The sequence below is a fragment of the Mya arenaria genome, chromosome 14 (assembly GCF_026914265.1).
Source record: "Mya arenaria isolate MELC-2E11 chromosome 14, ASM2691426v1".
NCBI classification, from domain to species: Eukaryota; Metazoa; Mollusca; class Bivalvia; order Myida; family Myidae; genus Mya; species Mya arenaria.
Window position 1 is genome coordinate 3,859,931 of NC_069135.1, and position 13,163 is coordinate 3,873,093.

The window sequence follows — 13,163 nt, forward strand, 5'->3', positions numbered from 1 at the left end:
CCTTGTCTTGTGGCAATATTTAGAACGCAAGTTAATTATTTCTCGCTTCAAATGTCACCAGAAAACAGTTTTCACGCACCTTTCAAGAAATAATGCTTCACTCTTCTTAGAACTATTTAAAGACCGATCAGACCATTTACATACTCTGAATCACTGCGCGAATATCCATGACAACCACGAATTATCACATATTCGTACGCAATTATTTTCACTAAGCACAAGAGAGTTCAAGCAAAAAAATACATTTTTACTTAATTTTGTTTAACTGAGGTGGGAAAAAAAGCATCTACCATAGCCGCTCGTGTAAGATAGGTTCATCCCGACCCTCGCGCAGGTTGTTTTGTGGAAACTCGGTAAACCTCGTTTCCGCAAAACACCCTACGCTCGGGTCAGAATGAACCTATCTTACACTCTCGGCCATGGAAGATACTTATAATCTAGTCACACCCAAAATACAATTGCAAGCCCTGTAAAGACAAGCAATACACCAAACAGTACCTGGTTGACACGGATGTACTCGTAGACGTGGAGGTGCTGCCATATGAGGAACTGAAATATTTCAGATGGGAGTTTAAAATATTATCTCTTTAATTCATTACACACAATCTTATTGAGGTATTAATTGTTAATAACATAACTATGTTGGACTTAGAAGGTGAAGTGAGTAGCCAAATTTTTCAATGCATTAAAGCAGAAAACTGTGTCATTTTGAAAAAGTATTCCCATTAAACTTGAAAAAAGAGGTCTCAGTGTACAGCAAATTTGTTGATGGTTGTTTGCTTCGGAGTAAAATAGCAAATGTTATGAAGTTAAATATATAACAATCTCTCATTGAAACAGACATAGTTTCTTTACATTTCACCAAAAATAATACCAATTGTTGTTTGTTCAGAAAAACTCATGTTTAAGCTTTTTGATGTCATATTAAAAACGACAAATTAAAATGTAGGAAACAGTAAATTGATATCTGAATAAACTTACTGTTTCAAACAATGAGTTTATCATTTTATAATGCACAATAATTTATCATTTAACCACCAAAAAGCATCAATTTATGATGATTCATTTAATGCCAACCTCTTTGGAGTCTGTCTAGGCCAAGTTCCATCATCGTTTTTGAGCTCAATAACAACAACCTGTCCAGAGTACAGCCCCGCATCCTGGAGTGTGTTTTCCTTCTTGTTAAGAGGCTCATACATATTTGTCATGTAGCGGTTCCACAGGCGAACCTCCTTGTCTTCGTTGATGTTAAACTCCTGCCGCATGGTCTTCTCCAGTTGCTCTAAAAACAGAACAAAATAAACTCAAGGAAAAAGCAGAATGTAATATGGAACCTAAACAGTCCAGACGAATGCATGTTTACAAACCAAACGAGATATGATACATGTTGTCAGAAAAGCATCCTATTGCATTTTAATTTTTATTCTTTGCCTACTTTGAATAATTTCATGTTTTTACACAACATTTGTATTTTTAATCAACATAGTGTTAACACGACATTTCTCGCAATTCATATTCCAGGCATGAGGTAATACATCAATCTCATTAATGGTTAAGTGCATTTTCTTGATAAAAACACCACTCAGCAGTTGACTTCTTGAAATATAGCATGTTTATGAAAAATATGCTTCATTGACTTCTTGAAATACAGCATGTTTATGAAAAATATGCTTCATTTATATCACAAAAACTTATATGAATAAAAGTGTGTTAAAGGCACACACATGGCACTAGTATTAGATGGGATCATACTGCATGCTATTTTTTCACTGTAAGATATGGATATTGATAGGCATATAACCAAACTGGATAAAAGTAAACTGTAAAAATATTGAACTTTTCTTGTAAACTAGGTATACTCTTAACATTATGGCCATTACATTTGATCATACCAGCAAAGCAAAATCAAGAAATTCTACATAGGGAGGTTGCTGTTTGATTGACAATCTTTTCACATTTTATAAACTTTTTAAGGGGGACAGTTAAATTTGAAACTGCCTTACTGGGGTGGGTTGTATGTTTATATGGAATAGCCCTCCCCCGAATATATAGGAAATTCAAGGAGATTCATGAAAAAATAATCTCATAACATGTATTTATCAATTGATGTTTTTTTTCAAGCTGACAAAAATATTTGCTTCCTGACTGTCAAAAAATTGCTATTTACTCTGCATTCATATATGTATGACAATGTGACACTCACCTATTGTGTCGGAGCGACTGAATTCTTTGATTATTTGTTCTTCTGTTTTGGAATTTTCACAAATCTTCAGATTCCATGGATAAACTTCTACTTTCAAAGATTTACTGTAGACACCTTCTTCGATCACTTTTCTTGGCAAAGGCTCCTGAAATTCAAAATTCCACAATTGATTTTAGAGTGGTAATGAATCCGGTGGAAAAAATAAGTTTCTGAACAACCATGAATTACCTTAAATGCTTTAAGAGTATAAACTTTAGTAAGATATCAAACATTGCATCATTGCAGTGGTCAAAATTAACACAAGCCTGCAAGCCCTGCACTGGTAAAATGTATTCCAGGCTTGCTCTAATTCTGAATTTTATATAGCAATGTTTATTCAAAACTTAGCATAGAATTCAGGCTTGACTATACAAAAGTCTAATTTCGAAGACTGTCATTGTAGTATATTCACACAATCTGATAAATAACAAATACAGATCTTCAAACTCAAACATTGTTGAAAACAATTCAAGAGATGTCAACACTAACTACTTTCAGATTGCATTTAAGTTAATTGTTATGCATGATTATGAGGACGAGTACCTGGTTTTCGAAGAGAGTGTACCAAGCGACAAGCTTTTCCCAGGCTTCAGCAGGCACCAGCGTGTAATCAAGGTCATCAATAAGGTGCTCCTTCATCTTTGTGCTGCCCTCTGAATTGCATATATCAACTCTTCACATACATGTGGGGAAACATAACACTGAAACACACATGCCAGTAACACAGTACACCTGTACTAATTCAAATCTGCTTTTTGGTTTGGCTTTGAATTAAAAGGCTGGAATGATATATGGCAAGTTTATAGATTAAGCATCTTAGACTCATAAAAAAGCTGACTCAACATTGTTCAGATGTTTTTCCTTATATTAGACGCCAAAACAAAATGTTATTGACCATTATGTCAGAAAATTAAAAAGGGAAGATTTGGGGTAAATCACATGGATTATTCTATTCATTATCATTCATAACACAATTTGATATTTGTCGCTTTTCTTGGGGATGGCTCAATTTCAAAAAAGATACATGGACACAATAAAAGGTTTACCTTTCCACAAATATCAATATAACTGATATCATACAGTATCACAACCTACCTTAGTCATATGTAATTAAGACGTTTTTACAGGAAGAGGCAGTCACCACAGTGACGTCCGTGCCACCAGATGACAGTGTGAAACTTGTTTCATGTGCCTTGTTTTGGCCTGCACAAGACTCACTTCTGGTTTCCACAATCGTGAACTTTCATAATACATGAATTTGAAGCAATAGGCATTTCTAAGAATGTTAATATTTTGATTCCCTTGAATCATTTCCGTTTTGGATGAGTATATATCAGATTGGTTTGCCATTCTAGCAGTTTAGTTTGAAGACTTATTCAAGCTCAGAGCCAATTAAGGGAGTACCTTCAAACAGCGGCGTGTTGTCTATGTGTCCAGGGTTGGCAGAGTCATCTCCAACATTGTAGTTGTCCCAGCTGTCGTAACCTACATAGCTTTTCCACTGCTTGAACCATTTCACATCCAGTATGTACCTATTAAATTTAAAATGTAAGCAACCTTCAATATGAGGCGGCCAGGGGTCAAGCTCCAGAAGCGGACGCTCTACCATTAAGAAATGAACGCAATACACAGAAAAGATAGTCCTGTGATTTTCTCACTTCTAAGGGAATGATTTTGGGGCCCTTTGAAAGGGTAAAAATAGCGTTGTGTTGGCAATAAGGGGAATAATACTAATTCATAATTCTGATAACACAATTCATTTCATGTTCAACTTATTTTCACACAAACCTATGGTAATATGCATGAATGGCATGTTTACCTTTTTCAGGAGGGGATTGGGGCCAAAATTCGGCCACAAAAAGGGGTAGTCTGTTTAAGAATATACAAACCCTTGCTTACAAAATTCATACTTGAGGAAAAACAAATTGTGAATTGGGAATGGGACAAAGTTTGGGCCCCAAATTGGTGAGATAAAAAAACAATTCGCCACAGATGATTACCGATATTTTAATAAGAGTATGCAGCTATGTTGGATATTATCATGTACATCATGTATGATTTGACTTTCATATTTCATGTCTTTACCTTGTCTACATATCTAGTCCATATAAATAGCCACTTCAGAGTCTTTGACAATTTTTGTTTTGGTGACTCTATGCGTTCATATCCCACTTGTTGTTTTCCTAGCCAAGAATGACAGATCCCAGCACTAAGTATATTGAGCAGAAAGATTATGGGAACCTGCTAGATAGTTAAAAAGTGGCAATGCTTTGTTGACAGATTGATCTGAATTTGTGTTTTATGAAACACTTAAGTGTAATAATTTGTGATTTTATTTAACAATGCAGTGTTAAATATTGTTGAGTTATAGTAGAAGGGTGAAAGCGAAAAGGTTCTATCTGCTTCTTTATTCAATGTCACTTAGAACCTTTTTAGCATTCACACCTATTTACTGTTGAAGAATTTATTTAACTTTGGTATGAATCAGTTGACTTGTGGTGTTTAGGGAACAAAATAAATATCCAAATGTTAAAAAAATCTCTATACACACATTACTGTGGCTAATAAGTTATCATGAAGTTATTTCATTTTAGTCGAACGAGACCCATTATTATTTCGAACCTTATTTTTTATTATACTAATTACTTTACATGTATGTCCACAGTCTCACATTATCATATAATCTGTATGTCAGTCCAAATACAGTCAAGTTACCCTTAGCGGATCATAACCAATAGCAGATCACTCTCTTGTTGAATACACGCTATAAAATTTATTTAATTGTATTTTTTTCTGAAAATTGGCAGTTATGTACTTTAAAGTGATTGTGAAAATCACAACAAATATTTTTTTAATCGAACTTCAAAATCATCTGTATCATACGAACGTTCGATGCAACTGTTTACGTGACCCAGTTGTTCAACCTCAATTTGCTTTTTCTGAGAACTTTTCGTCCAACTACAATGTGTAAGTGAACAATTTATACATTTTATGAAAGGCCAATATATAACCTCTTAAAAATGCATAGCATTCTTTTCTTTTATCAATGAATTGTTAGAATTTGGCGGTCATAATTACGTGTGGGCAATAGCGGAACACCATTTTGTTCATGCAGTGAGTCTGACGGGTTCTCTCAAAATAGTGAATTTGTACCAGTTTGTCATTGCCGATTTTTTTAAACATAAAACAAACATTGCTGGATACTTATGTTACTTTAATTATGATTAAAATATGAATTATAACACACATATCTAATTTAGTTTCAAATGTTTGATTTTTTATCCTACATAAATATGATGTACAGTACTGTACTCACTTAATATCATAAAACTGATATTTATCAGCTTTTAAAAGACGCCTGTGTTTTAATTGGTATCAAGAATTGCCACTTCCATAAGTGTATACCATGCAGTTTGTGATTGTATTTAAAAATATCACTTGTGTTTTACAGATGAATGAAGATTGAATTTGGGCAGAGTTGACAACATAATTTATTGAGAAGAGTTGGTGGAGGTAAGTAACCATTTGAATCTGGAACAGAACATCACATTTACATTATCATATTGTAGCAGGGTACACTCAAAATAAATTATTTGAAACAAATATCAAAGTTACTCGCTCATGGTTTGTAAAATCTTTAGTTAAAGTTCAGGTGGCCGTGTGGACTAGCCAGCTGTCTTCTACTCTTTTCTTCGTTTTACCTGTGTGGGTTTGAACCCCACTAAAACCAAAATACTTTTTTATGCTATTACTGTATTTTTTCTGCAATTTTGATATCTTATAGTAGAGTATAATAATCATAAAATAAGCGTTTTCAGATGCATTGCCAGGAAAACTAATTTTTGGTCCATAAAAATTATAAACTCACTTAGATTAATTTAATGGTGCCTTCTTCATATTTAAAGAAATTATTTTTTTTCTGTTATAAAACAAGGTGATGTTTGAAACTGAAATTCTTATTGTACTGCAGAATATGGGTCCTAAACGACGGGGTGCGGCATCTTCGTGTAGTAGCCCAGCACAGAAGTCAGCTAAAGCCATAGCAAAGAAGTATCGGGGAAAGAAAATGACTCCAGAGAAAGCGGCTAATGTTCGTCGAGTATTATACAGTGTATGTAATGAAAAACTTTCACTAAGAAAAGCAGCTAGAGAATATGGGGTCTCGTATGGGTTTCTTTATAGGAGGTATTCAGGGGAAGTAGACATTGAAAAGATTAAGGGGCCGGAAACTGTCTTTTCATCAGCTGAGGAAAAAAGCATGGCCGAATGGCTAAGTGAAATGGCCCAGCGCGGAATGGGTTTACGGGTTTGTGAGTTCCTTGACTTTGTTCAAGATATAGTCAAAAAAGAAAACAGGCAAACACCTTTTAAAGATGGTAGACCTAGTTACCAGTGGTTCACAGCATTCAAACACAGAAATGGCAACATCATTGACAGAAGGACGGAAACGCCACTGGAGCTGAAGTGGTCAAAATTGTCAAAATCTGTTATTGACGAGTGGTACAGTAAATACAGGAACTTTCTGATAAGCATTGACTGTCTGGACAAACCAAGCCGCATATGGAATGCAGATGAGTCCGGTTTTAACATGGGAAGTGCTTCAGCGAAGGTTATAGGCCCTACAAGGAGAGACCTTGCAGTACCACACATTACTGCAGGAAAGCAGCGCCTAACCGTGATGTACTGCGGCAGAGCAACTGGAGAGATGATGCCACCTTTTTTCGTATTCCCTGAACCTAAACCTAGATCATACAACCCACTGAATGGTTCTTTAGAGGGTAGTGCCATTGCATACACAAAGAAGGGCTGGATGGATTCTAAAACATTCGATAAATTCATTGATCACTTTGATAAGTATGCTGGGCAAGAGCGTCCTGTAGTTTTACTGATTGATAGTGTAGGCAGTCATGTTGACCATACAGTGTTCATGCATGCAAAAGCTAAGGGAATTGAAATATACAGAATTGTACCAAATGCAACACATTTGATGCAACCCCTTGATAAAGGAGTCTTTGGTCCTCTGAAAGGAAAATGGAACTTAGTTTCTAGAAGATACAGCCGTGAAAACCCTGGAAAAACAATTGGAAAGGAGAACTTTGCAGAGAAACTGAATGTAGCATACCTAGAATTCTACAAACCTCTCACTGTAATAAATGCGTTTAAGTGATCCGGCATATACCCAGTTGACTCTATGAAGATCACAAGTGAAATGTTAAAGCCTGGTTTAACATTTTCAGGCAAGTCACTTGTTGAGGAAGAAAAAGCTGTTGTGGTAGTGCATTAGGAAGAATTGCATGAGACAGCAAGAGCAAAAGGAGCTCTGAGTGTATTTGAAAAAACTCTGGCCACTCCTGTTCGTGACAAGTACAATAACAGGATTGAGGAAGGATACGATATGGAAGGCATTTCACCATGTTTTGATGTCTACCGAAAACTCCATAAAAAGGCTCATCCAAGCAAAGAAACTAGTCAGGCAACAGGATTGGGCTTACTTGCAGATACTGCTCTGCAAGACAGACATGCTGTACTTCCAGAGGACATGCCATCAAGTTCAAGTTTGATATCACCTGTGTTAAGAGACTTGTTAGTTTTTCCTAAGGCACCGGAATCATTAAAACCTGTTAGAAAGACATTGGTTAACACATTACCTGACAATCTAACCTCATCAGAAAGCATTCGTACCCTTTCACTCAGAAACTTGAAAAAGTTAAAAGTTTTGCTGAAAGGGAAAGGAAAGCAAGACTTTCGTTCATTAAAAAGAACAAACCACAGAAAAAGGGAAAGTCAAAATCCAATACTCAGAAGGGAAAAATGCCAAAGAAAACTGATCCTGATAATGTACTGACAAGAGGGCACACCAAAGGAATTTTGTAAAGGGTGTCAAGTGACATGGGATGAAGACATTGAATCAGATAGTGACCGTCTCTGGGTTCAGTGTGACCTGTGTGATGGCTGGTTGCATGCTGAATGTATTTCTGGGTTAATTGACACGAATGAGCAATTCATATGTCCAGATTGCATGTAAAAAGTAAATAAAACATTTTTTTTTTAATTTAATTTGATGGAAAAGCCTATGTACTTCGTAGCTTGATTGCAAAGGCTCTTGTAAATTAATCATTTACATAATATTGTTTGAAGACACATCAAATTAACATTAAGGTTTATTTATGTATGTATTTTACAAATTCTGTATTTAATTGAAATGATTTTCTTCAGGTACCACCACCACCTAATATATCTGCCATCAAAGCCAGAAGAGGAAGAGGCCTTGATATCTCCACAGACAAGGAAGCCCATGATGAACCACAGTCTTCAGCAAGCTGTTATACATCTATCACATTAGAGAACTCAGTGATAAAGGGGTACCATATGTACAAGATAAACCCCCCCATAACTGACCCTGTGACAAAGCTTGTTGTAGATAGGGAATATACCAACATCAAGGATAAAGATGCATGCCTTGTGTGGATTCCTGGACTTTCTGAGTTTGATATCACTTTACATGACATGGTAACTGATGATAAAAGACAGCTTAAGTTGTCAGATATAGCTGCCCTTCCAATTGGCCATGTACCACACATTCTTGCAAGTTGTTTTTACAATGTACTTGATTTGGGTGGACACGTGTGTGCCATCATGACCGGTGAACTGACGCCCAGTTTCCCACCGTGGCCTGCTCCATCTGAGAGTGGTGGTGGCGTTGTTATTCCATGTAAATATGTACTTACAGCAGAAGATGAAGTGAACACTATACAAATGTTAAGAGAAACACTCAAAAAGATGCCCGAAGGTTATGTGATGAAAATAGTTGTTAATTGACATTGATATACTTGTTATTGCCATGAAAATAAGGTGGACTAAAACTGATATATAAAGTAATCAGTTAATTCATATGTCTTGTATTTAGAATTTAATTGGCATAGTTTTGTTTTCAACAAATCTAGTGATAATTCGTTGCTCATTATTTCTCACCTGCAATAGAAATGCTTGATGTTATTGATCAAAGAATCTCCAAATTACAATTTTGATTGTAATAAGTACTTTATATGGGTTGTGGTTTTGTTTAGTTGTTCAATGTTTTATACTCAAAGTAGCTTGAATTTTAATTCAAATTGTTGCATCTTGCCATCAATCTTGTTCACTCCAGTTTTCGTGATGTCTGTGTATTTTGTTCAGGTTTAAGGTTTACCTCATACTATTTCTAAGAGCTTTTAACCTGTTACCTCATATCATTGCATAGGTTAGTACCATAATATCAACACCTAGCTCAGGCTAGCTGGTCAGAATTTCTAGTCAACTTGTTATGTGTTTATATATATTTGTTCATATTTTACTTTTTAAAATGTCTGCGATTTAATTCTTGATTAAGATGTGATTTACTGTGATTTTATGATTCTGTTATCCTCAATCATTGTCAAATTGTTTTTAAATGAAAATAAATGATCTCAATCAGAATGAGTTTATTCTATGCATAGAATTAGTAAATCCTATTCATAAACAGTTCACAGATTTACTAGCACATGTATGCATACACAGTTATTATTCATATCCATTTTGAAAATTTTATACAGTTATAAAAAGTCCAAAAGCTCTCAAAATTAACTGGACCTGAGTGTTTTCAGCTGGAAATTTGTTGTAATTATTTAACAAATCGGATATCTTTAAATACATAAAAGCGATCTCTACGGACTTGACGTGATACAGACCACCAAATAAGCATCCTATCATGATATCACCTATAAAATGCATAAAAGAGGGACAAAATATATTTAACAGAAAAGATAAACAAACCGATTGTCAGTTTTGACAGCTAAAATCTCGCTTGAGAGAACCCCCAATATCGGAATTTCACGTGATCCGTTATTGGTAAATTTGATTCGCTTATGCCTCATTTACTTGTACATGCAAACAACGGTCAGTTAATCTGTTTCTGCACTGAAATTGAATTATTTTATGTCAATCAAAAGAGGAAATATTTTTCTTTTCAACTGTAAACGTTGCAATCTCAGAATGTAAAACGTTTGTTCAATGCACAGCAATGTTTCCACACTGATCCGCTAAGGGTAACACGACTGTATTCAGATTTTTAATGATGTTCTTTTCGTACATAAATGATAAAATGGAATTGGAAATATATCAAAATAATATATATACTGCTGTCAAATGGTTAAATTACTGTGGACAATAAACAACAAATATTCAATACGACCAAGTAAACATAATGCTTAATGGTAGCTCTTTATTAATTTACGGACCAACAAATGTAGTGATCAAAAATCAGAAATGGTAAATTTTCCGATTGTCTAGCCGGCTAAGCAAAATGATAAAACGTTACTTGATCGGGTGACATTAGATCAAAGAAGTAATCAGGAACAACAAAACATAATAGATACCATATTTCCCCTTTAATCAGGGGTCTTTGGATCTGGTTTGATATAAAAGATTTTTGTTCCTCAACATTTGGGACCGTCGATTCTCCACCTTCCGCCATTTTCTTCTAGAATTGCAAACCGAAAGTTGATTTGTAACGAAACACGTGATTGGTGTATATAATAAATGGAACGAAAGAATAACACATTGGTTACATTACACTGATTTATATATCAGTTACTCTAGTATATCAAGACAAAACTCAACGTAGTGGCAACGTCCCTTTACAGTTACCATTGTCCTCATAGGAGATATCGTGATAATGGTATCTGTACATTTTCTAGTGGCGGATCCGTGATCTAGTGGTAACTCACTTGACTGTCAATACAGGTTTGCCGGTTCGATTCCGCGGAGGGACTTGCACAATGGGGGTATCGTTTGACAATGCTATCATTGGTGTACATTAAAGGACCATGGTAGCTCTGACCAAGGTTACATCATTCTGTATGTGCACTGTGCTCCAAAACAGGACTAACAATCTTATAGGAGCACTCGCCGAATGTGCAAGCCCCGAGTTGAGTATAAATAATCTAACATACACAATGAACAGTATACTTGTGACCATTTTTTTCCAAGTGGGGGCTATTTGACCAAATATTTGGGGGCTTTTGACCAAAATGGGGGCGTTTTGACTTGGGGGCCATTTGACCAGGTTCTATACATGTACTTGTATATATGCGCGACAAACTTCGAAAAAATGACTTAAACTAGAAAGGCCCAGTAACAAATAAGTACAGTCGTAAAATAAATCTGCTAGTGAATCTTTAATATGTGTATGTTGAATTAAAAAGGTAATTAAAACATAACTCGTATAAGAATACAATTGCATTATTAGCGAAACGTTGGGTATTGACATAATTTGTAATAACCTGGCCAAAAACTTAAATAACCAAATTATATTAGTTTTATTGCAGCTGAGCGTTATTGGTCCAAGATAGTTATAAACCATGTAAAAAGTTAAACTAATAAATGTCTGATCTATGGTTTATACAGAATATACCTTTTTTAGAGTGAGCCTTTTTAACCATGAAGATAAAAAATAAATGCGTTCAAATATACTGTATACCTATAATGGAAGTAACTTTACTGGCCTTCGAGGTAAACTCATATTGAGGATTGTTGCTAACCATACACCTTTATCTGTAGAAACATTTAATTATATTTCAATAACAATAAGCTAATTTCTATAATGGACATATGGATAATTGTAGAATCTATGTAGATAATATCTCCCTTTTTTAAATAATAGCATATGTAACTTTTTAAGCCATACATAAAATGGCTTTGCTAATCTGACCACAATTTATCTGATCATATGTGGTTTTCGTATCTTACTCCTATTTCTTATTTGTGAATTAGTACTAATTTACACTATCAGAATTTTGGTTTGCATTGTCTTAAAACAGTTTTTAAAAAGGGATTAGCAAGGGTATTTTGCTCATATCTGTTTGAAGATGTATTGATATGTGTCTTAGTTGTATATAAAATTGATTGTCTCTTATAACTCTTACTAGAGTGGCAATGCACTTGTATGTACTGTTTGTTGAATGTACTTTTATTCCTGAATGTACAATGCATTGATAAGACTGAAATAAATAAATAAAATATACCCTTAAAGTGTAAAAAAGGCAAACAAATAAATTATGTTATTACTATCAAAATAATTTGTTAAGTGTCTTCAGGATACAATGAAATAAACAACACCGGACAAAAATAATAGGGGTTGAAAGGTCTTTGGTATAGGGGTTGAAAAGTCTTCAATATGGCTATTGAAATATTCCAATTACTGGTTAAAAAGCCTTTCATATAAGGGTTGAAAAGACCAAAGAGGTAAGGGTTGAAAATCTTTTAAATAGGTGTTGAAAAGTATTCGTTTTCAAAAGGGGTTGAAAAGTCCTGCTCCCATTTCAAATATCGAAAACAGTTGTACACATTGCGTTAACAATATGTTTATATTACGTACCAGTTGTAATTAAGCTATATGTAAAAGCGGAGCAGGGATATACGACAAGATGAATACTTTATCGATATCAATATCCCCACGTTGTGGCGTTGTTGTTTTTATTCGTATTTAAGCACGTCTTTTCAGCGAAAGCCTCGCTGGTGCGCTAATACTCTTACCTTGGATAAGCGGCAACATTATGACTGTTCATGATGTTTAAGAATTAATACATTCATTGTCAGAAGCAATGCACCCACGTGTATCATAACCAACAACTCTTTCATTTTGTTTACAGATATGTGTAACCACCTTTTTGAATTGAGGTGATCGTTGTGGGTGCAGTGTTATATTTTCATAGATACTTATCAATATCTATACCGCCGACTCTACTCCCATCGATAACAAAAAATGCAGCTACAAAAGCACTTTCACATTTCGCCGCCAAGCAAAAGCATGACTGAATGACAAAAACAGTGAATGGTTAATATTATAAACGTGATCCGATACCCAATTATGTTTTTTACCCTCCGTTTTATCTGTATCTGTATC

The 13,163-nt window shown here is 34.9% G+C and overlaps 1 protein-coding gene across 1 annotated transcript in view; it reads right to left on the reverse strand.

Annotated features, from left to right (window-relative positions):
* The window catches only part of LOC128217175 (ubiquitin carboxyl-terminal hydrolase 4-like), a 32,509-nt gene extending 21,755 nt beyond the window's left edge, over positions 1-10,754 (reverse strand). Inside the window, exons 1-6 of the mRNA XM_052924118.1 lie at positions 10,636-10,754; positions 3,647-3,774; positions 2,786-2,895; positions 2,204-2,348; positions 1,078-1,282; positions 499-549 (exon numbers count right to left, since the gene is read on the reverse strand). Coding sequence (XP_052780078.1) covers positions 499-549; positions 1,078-1,282; positions 2,204-2,348; positions 2,786-2,895; positions 3,647-3,774; positions 10,636-10,733 — 737 coding nt within the window. The 5' untranslated portion in view covers positions 10,734-10,754. The remainder of the gene's footprint in view (positions 1-498; positions 550-1,077; positions 1,283-2,203; positions 2,349-2,785; positions 2,896-3,646; positions 3,775-10,635) is intronic.
* Between the last annotated feature and the right edge of the window lie 2,409 nt (positions 10,755-13,163).